The sequence below is a fragment of the Corythoichthys intestinalis genome, chromosome 7 (assembly GCF_030265065.1).
Source record: "Corythoichthys intestinalis isolate RoL2023-P3 chromosome 7, ASM3026506v1, whole genome shotgun sequence".
NCBI classification, from domain to species: domain Eukaryota; kingdom Metazoa; phylum Chordata; class Actinopteri; order Syngnathiformes; family Syngnathidae; genus Corythoichthys; species Corythoichthys intestinalis.
The window spans coordinates 44,656,128-44,673,302 of NC_080401.1; the positions used below are offsets into that span (position 1 = coordinate 44,656,128).

Below are 17,175 nucleotides of genomic sequence, written 5' to 3' on the forward strand. Positions count from 1 at the left end.
GTCAATGGCACTGAAAGATGACCATTCAAGTTAGTCTTCCCAATTCAAATTAATCATAAATCTATCCTTGTCAATGGAAGGCAATAAGTTAAATACCATGAAAATTAAAAATTAAATAAAAATCGTATTTTTGGGGGCTATAACAAGAATATATTTGTTTTTAATCATTTTAATTTTTATGCATGTTGTTTTTATTAACATTGTATTAATTATTAATTGTAATTATTCATTAAAAAATTATGTTAAAATCATAATGAACAAATACATGGCAGAAAACACAGACAAGACTGAAAAAGCAGTTTCTGCCCTTGCACCCCTCTTTAAAATAAACTGCTGTATTTTAAGCCAAAACAACTGTTGTGTTTGATAGAACAATATGTCTTTATGCTGCCATAGCAGATTCATAGCGCATTAAGCCCCCAAATTATTTTTAATTTGTCCGTTTTACCCTGGAAACCCCCATTTACAGACGTCGCACAACCGCTTTTGTTTCGACCTAGCCATAAAAAGAAGGTAAGTAATCATATTTATTATTCGAAATGTCTGTCATTTTTAGCTTAGAATCATTAATCGATGTCTAATATTTAGTTAAAAAAAAAAAAAAAAAAAAAAAAAAAAAACGACTTTAAAAATTGTTCACTGGCATATTTTAAATTTTTAAACAAATTACATCACAATGAAAAAATTGGCGTCTGTAAAAAAGTCACGGATATCTACCTCATAACTATTGCTTAATTGTATTTTTTATTTTACCGTCGCATTTTCCCCAATATTTTAGATGATAATCGATCCAAACAAAGAAAGAAGAAGAAGAAAAAAAAAAAAACGTTTAAAAGGGTAAATATATGAAAAAAACATCTCGACCACTCCTTGATGTCTGCGATTTTTGAATCGCGACTCTTATATATGTTATATGACCATGTTTCACCCATGAAAGCCCCCAAAAATCCGGCTGTGGCCATTTATATCCGCGTTTTGACACTCGATGATACATGCAACATGGAGTTTTTGGATCAAAACAAGGCAACTATGCAATAATATCTCATTAAAATCATGGCGTCTTTAATTCTGCTCTCACGTGCTCTCGCCTCCAGTTAAGGTTCTGTTGTTTAATTTTTTTTTTTAAATGCCCTCCTGTTCAAAATTTTTCTTCCCCCCAGAAAATTGAGATTTTAAACTTTCCAATGATGTATCACACATGCATTGGACAATTTAAAGAAATTTGGCCAAATTGGGGGTCTCAGGGCAGAACTTAAAGTCACCTCAGTGTTTTCCGCCATATATATATGTTTTTTAAAATATAATCAGGACATGGCATCCACATATGTGGACATCCCATTGTGGTTCATGTTGGCCGCACTATACCAAAATGTCTTTATGGGGCTATGTGTTTTTTGTTTTTTTTGTTTTTTTTACCAAAAAATAGTCTCATGTCCTCATGAAGTGAGAATGGACTAAGAAGTTGAAGTTTTGCTTCCATTTATTTTTAAATGCAGAGGTTTACTTTCACTTATTTATGCAGTGAATTGAAAGTTGACAAAATTGCTGCATTAGACAGTGAATGAAAGTGATTGATAACTACCCGGCCTCCCAGTTCAGATGGGTAATTCATCAATTGGAAACAATGGTAATGAAATGTGATCGTTCCCTGGCAGTCCTCAAGCAGGATGACGGAATGTATCGCGTCCCACATTGGAGGTCCTACTAGGTATATCGTATATGTACCTGTGGCACTGGCATACACCACTCTGGCCCGCGGCAGCTTGTTTTGCAGATCAAGCACTGCCTTGCCCATCTTTGTCGACGTAGCATTCTTGGCTTTGTGGCATTCATCAAAAATAATCTGAGTTGGAGAATGCAGGTCAAGGGCAAACAACTAAGGGAAAGGGGGGCGCACAGAGCACTAGAGAAGGAGGAATGTGTGCGTCATCTGGAAAATGAAAGGATACAACTCCGTCAAAATCCGGCTTGCACCAGTCCAGGATCTGCTTAATCCGCGTGCGGTGCTGCCCTCCCGCTTGGCTTTCGCCAATCAGCGCAGAGTAGGTCGCAAAGAGGACTCCTTCTGAGGTAGCTGTGTCTCCATACTTAATCTGCAACACAGTCACACGGTCACCCACGGTAGCTTTGCTTCTTTCCATTTTCCGCATGACCGCTAAGAAAGAACGGCTTTCTTCATTAACACCTGCACTTACTTTGTTTAAGGCATGCACAGGAATAGTGGGTGCATCTATGTCTTTGAGATCTCGTTCTGCATCAAATTTCAGGTCATTGGATATGCTGAACCTGCGGGCAGGAACAGTAAGGATTAGTCATTCGGTGTACACAGCTGGACAGAACACGGACAAGCAAATGCAAATCAGGTGATTTTGCCCGTGTGCATGAATCTTATTTTGGCCGACCAAAAACTGGGGCTGACTGAGAGATGAGCTCACATCCTGCACTGCATGTAAAGGCTACAATTAGGATGGCATTACGCTTAGTCACAGATAGTCTTTTGAGATTTCACGACAAGCAAAATACAACAAATTCTCAAAAAAATACATTTTGGGGTACAATTGGACAGGACAAGCGGTCATCCCTTTAATGCAATATATGAACATATAGTTTCATTAACAGCCCCCTCAATTCAAATGGATTAAATATTTATCGCCATCACTTGCACTGAATTATGATTGTTCAATCTTATTATAAAAATCCTAGAATACACATAAAAATGGTAAAAGTGCTTCAGGAAGTTTTACGGTTGATTTTTTCAAAGATGTATTTTTTTACTGAAAATCACAGTAGAAATGAATTTAATATTGCCATTTTTTACACTATGATCCGTATATGTAATCGGTTCTGATGGTGGTGGTGGTGATGTCACTGCACTCCTGTCCTTGTTCTCTCTCCTTTCAAGTGTAATTCAAACCCACACCATCTTGGTAGTTGAGATGTGGATTACTGACCTACTGAAGACCAGTTGGAGGAAGTGCTGCTTCACTCCTTGAGAACTTTAGTGTGCTGACGACTGAAGTTAGCTGCCAGAGTGATCGTGTGGGTTCAAACCCAAGTTACTGAAGTGTTATATATCTATCTATTTTAGGCATGTGTCGGTTGCCGGTTTTAAAGCAGTAATGTGAAGTAATTTCATAACATGCCAAATAGGGTCACAATTAAATTAAACATTGTCCAACAAATAAAGCATGAAAAAAATATTTATATGTTGTATATTTGACAAAATAGCCGCGTTTCCCAAGTTTGAGCCTGAAAGGGGACGAACCCGGAAGTGATACGTCACACCGGGAACAGCGATGGCAGCTCCATACATACGGCCGCCATACAAAGCCCTTCAAACAATGATTCAAACAGCGATATAAGCGATAGATCAAGCGCAAGGGAGGAGATCCAAGTTTTTGAAGAGTTGGAGGAAGAAGAGGAGGTTGGAATTTTATGTTGGTCCTAACATGTATTAGCCAGACGCTAATCAGGATGCAAACAATTGCCACGTTTACATGGAGCCAAATATTCCAATTTCAATCGGAATATTTGTTCAAACCGAATAAATGTGTTCCATATAAACACCTCATTCGGAATGAACAGGCCCAAACCGAATGGAATTTCATTCCGATTCACAGGGGTGGAATATTCCTTTTCCCAAACCGATTAGAAGTAAAATTATATCATGTAAACAGGGAAGCGGAATGGTGTCTGGCTGCGTTCTTTCTGCGCATGCTCCGTACTGACGTGGTGACGTCACTTTGTGACGTAAGTAACGTCACATGCAACATGGCTTCCAAGCACACGCACTGCGCACCCACACAACTTTTTAAATGAACGGCGTGTCATTCTGAAGTTTTTTTTCCACTCGAAAAGTTAGAACAGCAGCTGATTTGACGATCAATCTCCATGTTTTGCAACGTGACGCTTTGTTTTGATTAATCTGCGCATGTCAGACGGCAGTTGTCAAACGTCCTTTCGGAATAAAAGCAGACGCATGTAAACCCTGGATCGGAATAGATGAAGTGACATGTAAACAGCTGATGTGAAATTTCCATTCGGAATGATTTGAATCGGTATGAAAAAAAGTCAGCATGTAAACGTGGCTAATGTGCCTAGACTACCTGACATGGAATGGATACAAGACCCATCGAGATTACAAGATTGGTAAGATATAGGCTGTTATTATTTTCATGATTTGAAGATGCAGGCATTTGCACATAATTTTATGTTTTTGTCTATCTGATGACATTGTTAAAAAAAATAATAGTCAGACTTCATGTTCATTTTGGCAGATCCGGCAGCTCTCGTGCATATAAAATAATAATATAAAAACGTTGGCGGGGGGGAGAAGGAGATGAGTCGTTGATGGCTTTCTCCATTTTATTGTGGCAACAATAAGAAAACAAAATAATAGCGGACTGCCGCCACATTCGACCGCGAAGTTTTGCTTTTCGCTGATCTCCTCCTCGCCTCCTACTACTCCAGCGTCTCTTAAACGGATTGTGCATAGTGTCTTGTTATGAGCTTTTTGTTTACAAATGTATCGAACACACGACGTGCCGACAACTTTTTTTTTTTTTTAACACATGGAGCTAATCAGTACAACACGGCTCGGGGCTCTCAGGAGGAAGTGGCGTCTAATGGCGTGAGGAAATGTAGTTTTTTTCACACAAGCGAACAGATTACAAAGCACCACTTCAGTGTTGTCCCGAGACAACATTTCCCATGATTCACTGCGTGACCTGCGCGCTCGCTGATTCGCTGCCAGACATTAAAAGCAACACCTGTCACCTGTCAGCGGCTCTCGCGAAGCGGACAAACACAAACTAGAAGGCTATCAAGCGATCACCGTGAAAGAAACGGCGAACCGTACAAATGCAATGCAATGCTTGAAGCATGAAGGTGGAAATACATAATACAAATACAAATAATTGTGCACAAACTCACCGGCGGTGCGTGTCTCTTAATGCAACGTGACCGTGAATTACCGCGACGCCGACCCGTTTCTATGCACATCCACACCCGTTTCCCGATTGACAGTGGATTAACCCTTTTGGACAAGATCGTAGATGACGCACAATTTAAAACACATTTAACCTAGCAAACGCAACAACCACTATGATCGGGGATTGCCACGAGTTAACTTTCGGCTAACGTCGCTAGCTTATACTGTTCGTTCCACAACAGTTGGCAGCTCTGCTTTGACAAAGTCATCAGTCATCTATCCAAAAATCACACTTACTTTTTGGCAAATCCTTGATCATAAGCAGACCGGTTAAGGAAACAGGCATCTTCGAAGTGTTTGCAGCAGAGAACACTACTCGATGATGGCGTGAAATTCATTCGCTTAGTGCGAACAAAAGATGTCCATTTACGTGCCCTGCAATCCTTTGGCCACTCATACAACTTTTCGTTTGAGTGAGAACAAAACATCGCCACACACCGCCGTGGCATCTTACCGAGACGCAATGCAACAAACAATACTGTTCTATGGCGCACTTCCCTTGCACTTCCCGGTGTGACGTAATTTCCGAAGATTTCCGAAGATTGCCGAAGAAAAGCATCTTCGTTGTCAAGGGTGTTGCTATGGGTTAAACAAAGAATCTGGAAGGGTTGCGTTAAAAAAAAATAACGAAAATATGCTTATAACTGTTTAGCCATTGATATTATTCAAAAACATGGTTGGCCAACCTTACTTCACATTACTGCTTTAAGGTTTACCGTGGTATGAAAATGTCACGCTTTTAAAACCACTAAAATTTTCCGTTATACCGTAGTCCGGTTTTACCGTATTTTTCGGACTATAAGTCGCACCAGCCCAAAAAATGCGCAATGAAAAGGAAAAAAAAAACATATAAGTCGCACTGGAGTATAAGTCCCATTTTTGGGGGAAATTTATTTGATAGAATCCAGCACATAGAACAGATATGTCATCTTGAAAGGCTATTTAAAATAAAAATACAATAGAGAACAACAATGATGAATAAGTGAACAGTATGATAATGTTACATGATGCGTGAACAACGAAATGTGAACGTGGCTCGTATGTTGACGTAACTTAGCTATTAAGAGTATTCAGATAACTATAGCATAGAGAACATGCTAACAAGTTTACCAAGTTATCAGTGTCTCTCCAAAATACCAAAATAACATGTGAAAACCAATAATAATGTGTTATTAATTTCACACATAAGACGCTCCATAGTATAAATCGCACCCCTAGCCAAACTGAAAAAAACTGTGACTTATAGTCCGAAAAATACGGTAGCTATTGTTTTATGTCCCAAAAATGCAGCAAGAAATGGCTTGCAGAGGCAGCGCTCACCCAATCCCTCGGGTTTTTGCTCCGTCGGTGACACTGCTGTTGCTGTCCAAACTGCACCTAAGCTTTTTCAAAATCCATTCAAAAAAGTCGTCGGTATTGGAGCATTTCGGCTACCGAAAAGGAACAGATGACTGTGGCTTTGAGGAGGAAGGACAGCCAAGGTGTAGACAATACTTCTAAGATCATTTCCCATTTTCGTGACCATCATCCGTCACTTTACACAAATTTATGGTAAGTAAACGCTGTCATGAACGTTTTCCACCGGCTACGAGAGCTCCAGCGTGTGAAGTGTGTCTAGCGATCGTAAAACAAATACTGTAACGTAAGCTTGTTAATGAGGCAGATAACATGGCTAGTTCACATGCCAAGATGGCTAACTAGTTTCCTCTCGACCATTAGCCTACTTTTGTTGAGTCTTCCACCATTGTAAACATCTGTTCAAAATAACATTTTCATAATACAGCCGCCTGTGGTGTTTTTTCTTTCTGCCGACTTTCTGTGTTGGGAGAGGGTGGGTGGGAGTGTATAATGTGTAAATAATGATACAAGTCATACACACTCTTAGTGTCGCTCTCCATTAATATTCAACAAGTTAATATTCACAGTAGTAGAGATATGTGTTTTACATAAAATCAATTTGATCATATATTACCAAGGGTTCTTGTTCTAATGTTGAGCAACTTGAGCAGTGGCTGTGGGTTTATTCTACAAGTTCTATTTATTTCAATTAAAATATTTCAGTTATTTATTTTTTAATTTTAACATTATATTCATTTTGATGTTCCAATTTGCAAATATGTTGCGAAAAAATCCTGTTCAATTGAAAAAAATTATTTTTTATAACACAAAATAACACATTTTAGAGGTATAACTGCAATACCGTGATACCGTGAAACCGCGGTACTTTTGCTTAAGAATCTCATACTGGCACATGCCTAATCTATATATATATATATCATTTACTTCATATACCTTGGTTCATTATGCCAGTAATTTAGTTACAAGAAGAACAATTAAATGCTATTCTTACTTACCGTAGCAACTGCATAAACTACTTAATTGCACAAGGTTCGTATTTCCCAATTATAGCATCCCACAGTACATCAACACACAAGTGGCCTCAAGGGGAAAGTTAATTGCTCACCTCTGTTACACACAAATGTCCTGCCAATCTACACTCATTATTTCTAAGTAGTCCAACACTGTTAATAAACCTCATCAGGGAGTGCTTACTCACCATAGTGATTTTTTCCTTCCCTTAAGGTAGTTTTCCAGAATGATTCCTGCAACAGTACGTCCCTTTCCCACACCGGCCCCATCCCCAATCAGGAACCCTGCTCGTTGGTTGTTCTGTAGGATAACTTCGTGTTGCTGGCCATACAAAAAACGGAGAGAAACAGGTCACTCGTTGCTCCGTGTGAAAGGAAATGACTGCGGGTAGATGTTTGTGCATGTGTGTACCTGACAGGCGTAGATGATGGCTTCTAGCTGCAGGGCGGACAGCAGGCCGCTGTTAATGGTGGATTCGGGTATAGACAGAGTGTATGTGATGTCCGGAGGGGGGACACTAGACAACGTGTTGGTTTCCACCACTATGTCGGGATGGGAAATTCCAATAGTAGCTGAAGAGGACGAAGAAAAAAATGCATTTTGTCAGTTTGAATTGAGTTTATGGCAACATTTTGCCGTTCTGTCTAGTGACCTACATTTGGATGGTCTGTACTCAGCATACGTGTCGACATGGCCCAGTTCCTCTGAATCCTCTTCCTCTGCTTCCTCCTCCTCCTCTGGGGGTGACTGGGCTCTCTGAGTCTGGCAACACCAAATGCAACATTCAGCAGAAGCTACTTAAATGCAGCGCTACATGCCGTTCAGGTTTTAGCCTAGATGATTTTAGAAAAAAAGGAATGTTAGTAGCCAGACAAGTAAGCATAGCACAGTTAAGAGATTCACTGGAAAAAGTAGGACTTTTTATTCAAGGGAAATAGGAGTTAAACCAGATAAAAGGGGGAAGAAGAAAAAAATTCAGATGTTCAATATGCTTGCTAAGGTCTCAGTAGTTGAAGCCATTCATGACAGTACATTGTAATGCCGTATTTGGTATTTCTTGTCATGTATGTGATACACTGAAAAAGCAAACTAAAAAAAGGCAAAATTTGCAACCGAGTTAGCTTCAGACTCTGTGAGAAAATTAGTTAACTTTATTTACATTCCGACTTGTTGTCAAGAGAAGATTCTTGCTGCCCCTACCGAAAGGTCATTTAAGTCTAAACATGGATAAATAGTCATATTATATTAAAGAGTATTCCACCGGCACGCCTTCCTTTGAGGAAGCAGAGTCTGGGGACTCCGAGGTGGCTTTTCCGATTTTTGGGGTTGAAGTCACTGAGGTGGTTGGAAAGCTCCTCAGTGGCAAGGCCCCAGGGGTCGATGAGATCCGCCCCGAGTTCCTAAAGGCTCTGGATGTTGTGGGGCTGTCGTGGCTGACACGCCTCTACAACATCGCGTGGACATCGGGGACAGTGCCTCTGGATTGGCAGACCGGGGTGGTGGTTCCCCTTTTTAAGAAGGGGGACCGGAGGGTGTGTTCCAATTATAGAGGGATCACACTCCTCAGCCTCCCCGGAAAAGTCTATTCAGGGGTGCTGGAGAGGAGGGTCCGTCAGGAAGTCGAATTTCAGATTCAGGAGGAGCAGTGTGGTTTTCGTCCCGGCCGTGGAACAGTGGAACAGCTCTACACCCTCTGCAGGGTCCTCGAGGGTGCATGGGAGTTCGCCCAACCAGTCTACATGTGTTTTGTGGATCTGGAGAAGGCGTTCGACCGTGTGCCTCGGGGAGTCCTGTGGGGGGTGCTCCGGGAGTACGGGGTACCGAGCCCCTTGGTGCGGGCTGTTCGGTCCTTATACGACCGGTGTCAGAGTTTGGTCCGCATTGCCGGCAGTAAGTCGAATTCGTTCCCAATGAGGGTTGGACTCCGCCAAGGCTGCCCTTTGTCACCGATTCTGTTCATAACTTTTATGGACAGAATTTCTAGGTGCAGCTGAAGCGTTGAGGGGGTCCGGTTTGGTGACCTCAGCATTGAATCTCTGCTTTTTGCAGAGGATGTGGTGCTGTTGGCTTCATCAAGCCGTGACCTCCAACTCTCACTGGAACGGTTCGCGGCCAAGTATGAAGCGGTTGGGATGAAGATCAGCACCTCCAAATCAGAGACCATGGTCCTCAGTCGGAAAAGGCTGGCGTGCCCTCTCCGGGTCGGGGATGAGATCCTGCCCCAAGTGGAGGAGTTCAAGTATCTTGGGGTCTTGTTCACGAGTGAGGGTAGGAGGGAGCGAGAGATCGACAGGCGGAGCTGAGCCGAAAGGCAAAGCTCTCGATTTACCAGTCGATCTACGTTCCTACTCTCACCTATGGTCACGAGCTGTGGGTCGTGACCGAAAGAACAAGATCCTGGATACAAGCGGCCAAGATGAGTTTCCTTCGCAGAGTGTGCTAAGGGAGTGTAAGGGAGTGCTCTCCCTTAGAGATAGGGTGAGAAGCTCGTTCATCCGGAAGGGACTCTGCGTTGAGCCGCTACTCCTCCGAGTTGAGAGGAGCCAGCTGAGGTGGCTCAGGCATCTGGTTCGGATGCCTCCAGGACTCCTCCCCGGAGAGGTGTTCCGGGCACGTCCCACCGGCGGGAGGCTCCGGGGACGACCCAGGACACGCTGGAGAGACTATGTCTCTCGGCTGGCCTGGGAACGCCTTGGGATCCCGCCGGAGGAGCTGGTTGAAGTGGCTGGGGAGAGGGAAGTCTGGGCTTCCCTGTTAAAGCTGCTGGCCCCGTGACCCGACCCCGGAGCAAGCGGAAGATGATGGATGGATGGATATTAAAGAGTAAATATCCAAATTTTGCAATGACATGGCTCTCAGCTGCTAGACTAGCACAGACAAAGCTTGCCAGAAGCTTTGTCAGACTTCATCAAGAACTATGGGGATTTTATAGAAGAACCGGACTTTATCTGATGATATATGGCGCGACAAAAGAACAATTTTAAAAGGATGGACACCCACTGTTGGTCATGATAAGAGGGCATGTAGCTCGCGTTTGAGTAGCAATTTTCCACCAGCACTCAGAAGACTTTATTACCTAGGAAACCTCCGTCCGATGCTTCAACCCAGTACAAAAGAAAAAATCGGATTCATGCATTAAGATCTGCAGTATGAACCTAGCCTAAGGCTAGCCTTGGGTGTTTTGACTTTGTTTTGATTTAAAAAGGATGGACTGCTACAGTGTGGTTAAGAGTTTGGGCGGTGCAGCTTAGTCAGGTGTGCTTCATAGTCCAAAAATTACGTTATGTATAGACAAAAAAATAGATACAAGAGTAAAGTTGTAATATAATTAAGACCCTGTAAGCAAAAACAAAAATAAAAAAACGGCTGGAATAAGTCTAAAATATTTACTTATAAAATAAATATTATTCCCCCTCGTTAATTACTTTAGATTTCAAATAATTATTTGAATAATATTTCAGCTTTATTCTTACAAGGCACAGTAATGTTCCTTTCCAGTGTCCCCAATTCTGTTTTGTAGTTGTGGCTGTCTCTGTGCAATTGCAGTTTGTATGCAATGTTTACATCATCTGTGATAATACAGAGAGTATGAATAAAATAATAATGAATGCAAGTCTGTTGGCCACTGACAAAAAGACGAAAATCGGCTGATAGTGATGTTAGGCTGGCAATTGTGTACTCAAGTAAAACGATTTATAGTGTGACCAACATTTTATTCGCATGCGCATACATTTATGAGAGCAACCACTCATGGCGTTACAAACAGCCAAAGACAGCGTTAGTTAAACGTTACATTGGATTGGTGCAGCTACCTGAAATCCTCCTAAAGGTGGAGTGCTGATTATAGCGGTTATATCATCCAAACTGGCCAAGCCCTGAAACCTGCTGGAACCTTTCAGCTGTCAACAAAAAATATCAAATAAAGAAACAAATTCAAATAGATGGGAAAACAGAATTAAAAAAAAAAAAACATGTTCGAGGATACTCATGGAGTTCAGTCGGCAAAATTGATAATTTTGTGTTTAACAGGTTAGTAGCAGCAATAAGAAATGAAAAAATATAAGAAAAAAATGAAGGCCTCATGTTGTGTTGCATCTGAAGCTAAAAATCATGGAATATGACATGTTCAAAAAGAATAAAATGTTTAGCTCAAATTTAGTATCAACTATGCATTTTTTTAAGGACATCAGGAGATGGCCAGATGACCAAATCACCCCCATATTAATAATTTTATAGCTGTTGCAAAATGTCCAGCTTTGAGCACTTATATCACTATGTGCAACAATCTGATCAGTAAGTAACCCCGACTCTACATAATTCTGGGAAATATGGGGAAAAAAATACAATCACAAACTATTCAGATTTACTTTTATGTCTGTTCAAGCAGCTGGACAGTACAGGCAAAAATATATGTACAGTGCTGGCCAAAAGTATTGGCACCCCTCCAATTCGGTCAGGTAATGCTCATTTTCTACCAGAAAATGATTGCAATGGCGTACCGCAAGCAACACGTCACTTTCGCTAATTCATATTCATGACATTAGCTACTGTTGCTAAGTAGGGACAAGCCACCGTTTGTCCCTAATAGGAAATGAATGGAAATCGTGTACGAAGGAGATGTTTACTGAGCTAAACCTACCAATTCTCTCCGAAAATGATGTGCCTGGTGCCAAATTGACTGGTAAAGATGTGGAAGAACATAAAAATGTTCAGTTAAAGAGATGGCTTTAGTGTCGAAGGCTGAAAAAGATGAAAAAAACGAGCTGACCTAAGCATAGCTTTAGCTTTTTTTATTGACGCGGCTGACAATGACATTCTCCTGTTTCAACAAGCTATCCTTTACCATCAGCCCTGTCTTTCTTATATATCCTCTGGTTGTCCTACATCTCTTACCGTTCTTGGGGGTAATTTAGTTAGCTTTGTGTAGCGATCGCAAATGCTACTCAGTGACAGCCAACGAACACTTTTAATTTTTTCATTGATAACACATCTTAATCCTATAATTTATTTACACTTCCCCCTTACTAAACGGTAACAGTGGCAGTCAGATACCATTGTAATTCTTTTCAGGTCATTCATTGTCAGACAGAATCAGTACGGCACAACGTTAAGCTAAAAAAATAAGTTAAAAATATAAAAATGGCTTACCTCTCTATCCTCTGAAAGACCATGCCAACCCAACATAATGTTTACTGCATATGAAACGAGAATGGATTCGCCAAGCTGGTGTTAAAGTCCGCGCAAGTTGATTCGGTCTTCACATTTTTTCCTCCCGAGTTTTTGTTTTCCGGAAACGTATGAAGAAAACATCCTTCATGTGTCGTAATGTCTAGAGTCGTTTCTACAAGTTCCAAAAAAGCAATGCGTGATCGGCATGTTCGTTTCTGAAAGATTACCGGAGAAAAGTAGCACTAATTACGTTGGATCTATGCGAGGGCGGGTCTATAATGTCCCACTTCGGCTTTACTTCCGCTTTACGATGCGACGTCACGGTCTAAAAATAGCCTGCGTGCGGTACGCCATTACAAATGCTTTGGTAGTAATATCTTCATTTATTTTGGTTGCAATGAAAAAACACAAAAGAGAATGAAAAAAAAATTATATCATGATCATTTTCCACTGAACTCCAAAAATGGGCGGGACAAATGTATTGGCACCCTCAGCCTAGTACTTGGTAGCACAACCTTTAGACAAAATAACTGCGAACAACCGCGGTTGTACCCTCGAACTGCAGGAACTTGACCTTGTTTGGATGTAAGTCTAGGTTGTTTATCCACCATCCGTACAATCTTTCGTTAAAATCTTTTATCAATTTTTCTTTTCCGTCCACATCTAGGGAGGTTAGCCACAGTGCCATGGGCTTACACATATTGATGACACTGCGCACGGTAGACACAGGAACATTTAAGTCTTTGAAGATGGACTTGTAGCCTTGAGATTGCCCATGCTTCCTCACAATTTTGCTTCTCAAGTCCTCAGACAGTTCTTTGGTCTTCTTTCTTTTTTCCATGCTCAATGTGGTACACACAAGGACACAGGACAGAAGTTGAGTCAACTTTTATCCATTTTAACTGGCTGCACATGATTTAGTTATTGCCACCACCTGTTATGTACCACATGTAAGTAACAGGTGCTGTTAATTACACAAATTAGAGAACCATCACATGATTTTTCAAAGGGTGCCAATACTTTTGTCCGGGCCATTTTGGGAGTTTTGTGTAAAATGATACTGATATAATTTTTTTCCCCTTTCACTTTTGTGTTTTTTTCATTGCAAGCAAAGTCTATGAATATATTACTAACAAAGCATTTGCAATTGCAATCCTTTTCTGGGAGAAACTGAGCATTATCTGACAGAATTGCAGGGGTGCCAATACTTTTGGCCAGCACAGTATAAATCATGATAATTAGATGCCACAATTTTTAATTACCTTATTGGCCCAAATATAAGACGGCCCTGATTATAAGACAACCGCCTCTTTTTTCAAGACTCACATTTGAAAAAATACTTTTTGAACACCAAATTAATTTTTATACAGAAAACAATTACAGTAGATTTGAAACAAATGATTATAACAATATATTTGAGAGAAAAAGCATGTTATTTTGCCTCATTCAAATCTTAATATCTGAACATTTAAATATGTAAACTAAAGCACAATCACATTCGTAAATGGCTTCTGGTTTTTGAAATGTAAATAAGCCAATCTATTGTGATAAAACAAAAAAAAAATGCAATAACTGCATTAACTATCAAAGTGAAGTCTAACTGTAACTGTAGTCTTGAAACAAATCTGAATAAGGAAAAACATTGCAATAAAATAATGCAAACTTGAGAGTAGCTGAGATGTCATGACAGAACATCGCTTCAATGATATCTGGCGCCATCTAGCGTCGTCAATGGGTATAATGTCTAGACCGCTGAGATCTGTCATGACAGAACATCGCTTCAATGATATCTGGCGTCATCTAGCGTCGTGAATGGGTATAATGTCTAGACCGCGAATATAAGACGTCCCCCTCTTTTTCAATCTTATTTCAATGCAAAAAACACCGTCTTACATTCGGGCCAATACGGTATTAGTTGGGGAAAAGTTACCAAAAAATGAAAAATGTGATTAATTATTACATATTTCTCTTGTCTGTATTGGTGTGTTCACCACCTCATAATTTTTCGATAACATTTTAATTAACTTTTTTATTTATAAACCATATTTTGGTGCTGTGTGGTGATTTATCAAACACTGGGTTTGCTGGTCACCATTCTGCATCATTGATTTAAGGAGTATCAGCACTGTCCAGCTGACGACTGTGTATTTTTATTATATACTATTAAAATTGACAATATAAAGAATTTATAGGATACGTAATTTACTATTGGTCATGTGATTTATAACCTGTTCAGCATTAATCCTACTACACACTTGCATATGTAAACTTATAATTATGGTACGATATAAGCGTTAGTAATATGTATGTATCAATTTATAATGTGTGTATTTATTTGTGCCTACTGACCTCCAGCTGGCTCTGTGCTGGTGTAGTGATGCCGGTGTTACTTGTGCTGACATCCCAGAGTGTGGGCACCGTGTCCAGGTGGTCAGTGCTGATGAAGGACTGGGCGTCAGCATACTCTGAGAGCGAGTCGGTCGGAGAGGAGAACAAGGAATTGGTGGAGAGGTCATCGATGCAGGACAGATCCTGTGGAGGCAAAAGAGTCGTGATTTAAAGTCTACTTGAGGGGTCAAAGCTAAAGGTGTCATTGATTAACTGACGTTAAATCACCTTTTGTCATTAAAGTCAACAACATAAAATGTTAGTTCAGCCTCATCATTTATGTCTCTCAAAGAGAAGGCTTGTGTCATTTTAGCCATGGCTGCCTAGCCCCTTTATTCATATTCCGTCTAAGCCATTAGCATGCCATGCACTTTAAGTAGGCTACCACAGGCACCCCACCCCCACCAACCTCTGTCCTAGGGGAATTATAAAAATTGATGTGACCAGATACGGATTAGGTAATGAAGCAAGGGGAACATGGTGAGCTCCATGCAGAGAACAACAAGCAAACAAAAACGGACACAGTGAGACCTCCAATTACACACCCTAAAATTAGAATACTTTTGAGTGAAACATTTTCCTGAAAAATATGCATCAAAATTGTAAAATTTGGATTTGAAACAATCATGTGTATAGTCAGAAAACATCAAAGGATTAACTTCACATGTGTTTTCATTCATTCACCCAGACTTCGTGACTAAAGCTCATATATTACTAAAACACTGCCAGCAATAGGCACGGCAAATTTATTTATATAGCACAATTCAACACATAGCGATTCAAAGTGCTTTACATCATATGAAGATCATAAAAATCACATTAAAATCAATTAGGGGTGCCAAATGATTAAAAATTTTAATCGAGTTAATTACAGCTTAAAAATTAATTAATCGTAATTAATCGCAATTAATCGCAATTCAAACCATCTATAAAATATGCTATATTTTTCTGTAAATTATTGTTGGAATGGAAAGATAAGACACAAGATGGATATATCCATTCAACATACGGTACATAAGTACTGTATTTCTTTATTATAACAATAAATCAACAAGATGGCATTACCATTATTAACATTCTGTTAAAGTGATCCATGGATAGAAAGACTTGTAGTTCTTAAAAGATAAATGTTAGTACAAGTTATAGAAATTTTATATTAAAACCCCTCTTCATGTTTTCGTTTTAATAAAATTTGTAAAATTTTCAATCAAACAAAAAAACTAGTAGCCCGCCATTGTTGATGTCAATAATAACTTACACAATGCTCATGGGTGCTGAAGCCTATAAAATCAGTCGCACCCAAGCGCCAGCAGAGGGCGCCAAAACTCCGAAAAACACAAGTACACATTTCACTGTGCTGTCATTTTAATCTGTTTGAGCGGGGCATTGGTGCGTTAACTGCGTCAAATATTTTAACGTAATTAATTTTAAAAATTAATTACCGCCCTATAACGAGATAATTTTGACAGCCCTAAAACCAATAGAACGTAAAAACAAAGACAATCGAAATAGGAAATAAAATTATACATAAAAATCACATTTAATCACGGATAGAAAAAAAAAAAAAAAAAAGCAATAATTAAAAAAATTTGGGCTGTCAAACAATTACAATTTTTAATTGAGTTAATTACAGCTTAAAAATTAATTGTAATTAATCGTAATTAATCGCAATTCAAACCTTCTATAAAATATGCCATATTTTTCTGTAAATTATTGTTGGAATGGAAAGATAAGACAAGATGGATATATACATTCAACATACGGTACATAAGTACTGTATTTGTTTATTATAACAATAAATCAACAAGATGGCATTAACATTATTAACATTCTGTTAAAGCGATCCATGGATAGAAAGACTTGTAGTTCTTAAAAGATAAATGTTAGTACAAGTTATAGGAATGTTATATTAAAACCCCTCTTCATGTTTTCGTTTTAATAAAATTTGTAAAATTTTCAATCAAAAAATAAACTAGTAGCCCGCCATTGTTGATGTCAATAATTACACAATGCTCATGGGTGCTTAAGCCCATAAAATCAGTCGCACCCAAGCGCCAGCAGAGGGCGACAAAACTCCAAAAAACACAAGTAACAAGTTGGCATTGCACTGTGCTGTCATTTTAGTCTGTTTGAGCAGGACATGTGCGTTAATTGCTTCAAACATTCTAACGTGATAGATTTAAAAAATTAATTACCGCCCGTTAACGCGATAATTTTGACAGCCCTAAAAAAATAAATTAAAAAAAACAAAACAAATA

At 39.6% G+C, this 17,175-nt stretch overlaps 1 protein-coding gene across 5 annotated transcripts in view; it reads right to left on the reverse strand.

Annotated features, from left to right (window-relative positions):
• The window catches only part of sbno2b (strawberry notch homolog 2b), a 147,224-nt gene that overhangs the window by 42,297 nt on the left and 87,752 nt on the right, over positions 1-17,175 (reverse strand). For 4 of the 5 annotated variants that reach the window (XM_057842270.1, XM_057842271.1, XM_057842274.1 and 1 more), the window contains 8 exons: positions 14,879-15,061; positions 11,173-11,259; positions 8,017-8,122; positions 7,772-7,932; positions 7,548-7,681; positions 2,196-2,286; positions 1,950-2,093; positions 1,726-1,843 (listed from right to left, as the gene is read on the reverse strand). In XM_057842270.1, coding sequence (XP_057698253.1) covers positions 1,726-1,843; positions 1,950-2,093; positions 2,196-2,286; positions 7,548-7,681; positions 7,772-7,932; positions 8,017-8,122; positions 11,173-11,259; positions 14,879-15,061 — 1,024 coding nt within the window. The remainder of the gene's footprint in view (positions 1-1,725; positions 1,844-1,949; positions 2,094-2,195; positions 2,287-7,547; positions 7,682-7,771; positions 7,933-8,016; positions 8,123-11,172; positions 11,260-14,878; positions 15,062-17,175) is intronic. The other variant, XM_057842272.1, reaches the window with a different exon arrangement.